This window comes from Vitis riparia, chromosome 14, assembly GCF_004353265.1.
Source record: "Vitis riparia cultivar Riparia Gloire de Montpellier isolate 1030 chromosome 14, EGFV_Vit.rip_1.0, whole genome shotgun sequence".
Taxonomy (NCBI): Eukaryota; Viridiplantae; Streptophyta; class Magnoliopsida; order Vitales; family Vitaceae; genus Vitis; species Vitis riparia.
The window spans coordinates 4,457,701-4,462,504 of record NC_048444.1 but is presented as its reverse complement, the minus strand read 5'-3'; the positions used below and the strand labels follow the sequence as shown (position 1 = coordinate 4,462,504).

General features: G+C 37.3%; 1 protein-coding gene across 1 annotated transcript; it reads left to right on the top strand.

Moving 5' to 3' along the window:
- The first annotated feature begins 244 nt into the window (after positions 1-244).
- On the top strand, positions 245-3,710 carry LOC117929630 (receptor-like protein EIX2). The gene is made up of 2 exons (XM_034849980.1): positions 245-3,374; positions 3,495-3,710. Exon 1 carries the CDS (start codon positions 335-337, stop codon positions 3,368-3,370), a length of 3,036 nt encoding a protein of 1,011 aa, XP_034705871.1. The 5' UTR covers positions 245-334; the 3' UTR covers positions 3,371-3,374; positions 3,495-3,710.
- Positions 3,711-4,804: the final 1,094 nt, after the last annotated feature.

Genomic DNA, 4,804 nt, shown 5'->3' with positions numbered 1-4,804 from the left:
CAAATGTAGTCATAATGCATGGCTAATGCTTAGAAAATGTTCTCTTCCTTTTTTATTTATCATAGCGTGCTTTTTGAGATATGTCAATATTAATATTTTAAGTGAAGACTAAATGTCAAATAATATTTATATCCATATGAAGAATTTTACTTTCTGAATAATTAATTGAATTTTATTTCATCATGAGTAATGATAGAGAGGGATTTTTTGCCGAGGGGATGAATGGTATTTATATCTAAACCTCCACACATGATCTCAACTGGCTTACAAAAAGCATTTTATCATTATTTTGTGGAGTCCATACATAGAACTTCTGGCTGCAATATCATCGTACATGGCTGATATCAATGCCTCCATTCATTTCCTTCTGCTTATTTTCCTCTCCTCCACTTTTCTCCATCTTGAAACTGTTAAACTTGGTTCCTGCAATGGCGTTCTCAATGCCAGCTGCACTGAAATTGAGAGAAAAGCCCTTGTTAATTTCAAACAAGGTCTTACTGATCCTTCCGACAGGCTCTCTTCCTGGGTTGGCATGGATTGCTGCAGATGGAGTGGTGTGGTGTGCAGCTCAAGGCCACGTCGAGTCATCAAGCTCAAACTCCGCAACCGGTATGCTAGAAGTCCGGACCCCGACAATGAAGGTACGGATGACTATGGAGCAGCTCATGCATTTGGCGGCGAGATAAGTCATTCTTTACTTGATTTGAAAGATTTGAGGTACTTGGACTTGAGCATGAACAATTTTGGAGGACTCAAAATCCCCAAGTTCATTGGATCATTCAAGAGGTTGAGATATCTCAATCTCTCAGGAGCATCCTTCGGTGGAACTATCCCACCCCACCTAGGGAACCTTTCTAGCTTGCTCTATCTTGATCTCAACTCTTATTCTCTTGAATCAGTTGAGAATGACCTGCACTGGTTATCAGGTCTTTCTTCTCTGAGACACCTTAATTTGGGAAATATAGATTTTAGCAAGGCTGCAGCTTATTGGCATCGAGCTGTTAACTCCCTTTCTTCACTCTTGGAACTACGCTTACCTGGATGTGGCCTGTCTTCCCTTCCTGATCTCTCTCTTCCATTTGGTAATGTCACCTCACTTTCGGTGCTCGATCTCTCCAACAATGGCTTCAACTCGTCGATACCTCACTGGTTGTTCAACTTTAGTAGTCTTGCATACCTTGATCTCAACTCCAACAGTCTTCAAGGCAGTGTTCCTGAAGGATTTGGTTTCTTGATTTCCCTTGAATACATTGATTTGTCTTTTAATATATTGATTGGAGGTCACTTACCAAGAAACTTAGGAAAGCTTTGCAACTTGCGAACTCTCAAACTATCTTTCAACAGTATTAGTGGAGAGATAACTGAATTGATAGATGGGTTGTCCGAGTGTGTAAACAGTAGTAGCTTAGAGTCTCTGGATTTGGGGTTCAATTATAAACTGGATGGGTTTCTTCCTAATTCTTTGGGACACCTGAAGAACCTAAAGTCTCTTCATCTGTGGGGCAACTCATTTGTGGGGTCAATTCCAAACACCATTGGAAATTTGTCGTCCTTGCAAGAATTCTACATCTCTGAAAATCAAATGAATGGGATAATTCCAGAGAGTGTGGGCCAACTCTCAGCATTGGTTGCAGCGGATCTGTCAGAGAATCCATGGGTTTGTGTTGTGACAGAGTCTCATTTCTCCAATCTCACAAGCTTAATTGAGTTGTCAATCAAGAAGTCATCTCCAAACATCACCTTGGTCTTTAATGTGAATTCTAAATGGATTCCTCCTTTTAAACTCAATTACCTGGAACTCCAAGCATGCCATCTAGGTCCCAAATTTCCTGCATGGCTGAGAACCCAAAACCAGCTGAAGACAATAGTGCTTATCAATGCTAGGATTTCAGACTCCATACCTGATTGGTTTTGGAAGTTAGACTTGCAGCTCGACGTACTGGACTTTTCAAATAATCAACTGAGCGGGAAGGTCCCAAATTCATTGAAATTTACAGAAAATGCTGTTGTGGATTTGAGCTCCAACCGCTTTCACGGTCCTTTCCCACACTTTTCTTCTAATCTGAGTTCATTGTATTTGAGTGAGAATTTATTTTCTGGACCAATACCTCGGGATGTTGGCAAAACCATGCCGTGGTTGACAAATTTTGATGTCTCTTGGAACTCTCTAAATGGTACCATTCCCTTGTCTCTAGGTAAGATTACGGGTTTGACAAGTCTGATTCTCTCAAATAATCATTTATCTGGTGAAATTCCTTTGATTTGGAATGATAAACCAGATTTGAAAATGGTTGATATGGGAAATAACAGCCTATCTGGTGAGATCCCTAGCTCAATGGGCACCCTGAGTTCACTTACGTTCTTGATGCTGAGTAGCAACAAACTTACAGGGGAAATTCCTTCTTCACTGCAGAATTGCAAGGACATGGATAGTTTTGACCTTGGCGACAATAGATTATCAGGAAACCTTCCATCATGGATAGGAGAGATGCAATCGTTGTTGATTCTACGTCTGCGATCAAACTTCTTTGATGGAAACATTCCCTCCCAAGTGTGCAATCTTTCCCATCTTCATATATTGGACCTTGCACATAATAATCTGTCAGGATCCGTTCCTTCTTGTTTGGGAAATTTGAGTGGCATGGCTACTGAAATCAGCGATGAGAGATACGAGGGGCGATTGTCAGTTGTGGTGAAAGGAAGAGAACTCATATATCAGAGTACTCTGTATCTTGTGAAGAGCATTGATCTTTCAGACAATAATTTATCGGGAAAGTTGCCTGAAATAAGAAATATTTCAAGACTTGGCACCTTGAACTTGTCCATAAACCATTTTACAGGAAATATACCAGAGGACATTGGGGGCTTAAGTCAATTAGAAACTCTGGACCTCTCAAGAAACCAGCTCTCTGGCCCGATTCCACCAAGCATGATTTCTCTGACTTTCTTGAATCACTTGAACCTATCTTACAACAGACTATCTGGTATAATTCCAACAAGCAACCAGTTCCAAACCTTCAATGACCCATCCATATACAGGAATAACCTTGCACTCTGTGGGGATCCTCTGCCGATGAAGTGCCCAGGCGATGATGAAGCTACTACTGATTCTTCCAGGGTGGGTAATGAAGATCATGATGATGAACATGAAGATGAGTTTGAAATGAGGTGGTTCTACGTCAGCATGGGGCCTGGATTTGTGGTGGGATTTTGGGCAGTTTTTGGCTCTTTGATAATAAATAGGTCTTGGAGGCGAGCCTACTTCCGGTTCCTGGATGAGATGAAAGATAGAGTGATGGTGGTTATCACAGTGAATGTCGCACGTCTGCAAAAGAAATGCAAATGGGAAAGAAGACAACATCGGACTTGAACAGGTATCCATCCACAACCTTTCAAACCAAAATAACTGTTTCCATGTATCAGTGATTTGCTTCATGCTTAACCCTGATCATATCATACTTAATTTGATGGAGTACTCTGTATTTGTTTTTCAGGTGGTGAGCTACTAAATCTGATTTGTCGGACTGAAGTTTCACCTGTCATCTGTTGGGGGATTGTCAGTTTTTTTTTTTTCTAAGGTTTGAAATACGAGTTTTTATGTAAACTCTCTATTTATAGCACTGTTACTCTATTCTAAACTACCTCCAAGGTTTCTTGAAGCCCTATAGATATAAAACATAACCCTAATAAAATCTATTAAGTTTGAAACATATTGTACATGGTTTTACCTCATCTGAATATACACTCTTAAAGTGTCTAATATCGGCTGGCACCTACATCATCCTTTATGTCCTCCGACATATCATCATGCGCTCATCAGGGAATACCTCAATTCATGTTAAGGCTAACAGATCACTTGATCATTTATCCCATCAACCCATAGACGACGAAGCATCTTGCCATTTTAGCCCTGCACATCTCATGTAAAACTCTTTTTTATTTTCGTTTTTGCATTAAATAAATGGATGGATGGGTAAATATTTGAAAAATCTTTTAAAATAAAAAATAATAAGATTAACTCATGGTTAAAATCCCATTTCAAATTAGATGACTTATATAACATTTTCCTCTTCGGTTGCCATCTACTATGTTTTAGGTTATGTTTGGTTCCGGAAAATGTGAATAAAAATGTAAGGGAAATAAAATAAAGAAAAAAATATAAGGAAAAGAGAAAGTGAAGGTAAATAAAAAAAAGATTTAAAGTCAATAAATGTCATTTTAGACTCATTTCACTTGTATTAACTTTTCTATATAAAAAGTAAATAATTTAAAAATATATAAATGTCTAATTAATTTTAATTATATTTGTTTTTTATTTTGTATTTTTCATAATAAATCGAAATATAAGAAAATAATTTTTCTTAATATTTTTATCTTTCCTTAATACTTTTTTGAAATCAAATATAGTTCAAGGAAAATAGTTTTCTTGCCTTAGTACTTTCTAAATTTTGCTTATTTAACCCTTTAATTGGCTCTTGAGGTGTATAAGTCTTAAAGGAAATTAAGTTGATCCAAATCAGTGATTTTTGGAATAAAATTGTCAACCTAACTATTGCATTAATATTAATCTACTAACCATTTCCCAACACAATATTATTGTGTCAACGAATGCTTTAATATAAACAATATTAATTCAAAAACACAAAGATAAAATAATTCATATAAGATACATGATGTTTTAATGTAGTTTGACCAAACATGCCTACATTCATAAATGAGATAAAATCATTCCACTCCTTATATTTATACCCTTAACCATGAGTTCTTTCGTTCTATCATGTATCTCTCATTTTTCTCCATATCT

Bases quoted from the DNA above. Each gene is read 5' to 3' on its own strand.
- LOC117929630 (XM_034849980.1), top strand. From the start codon at position 335: ATGGCTGATATCAATGCCTCCATTCATTTCCTTCTGCTTATTTTCCTC.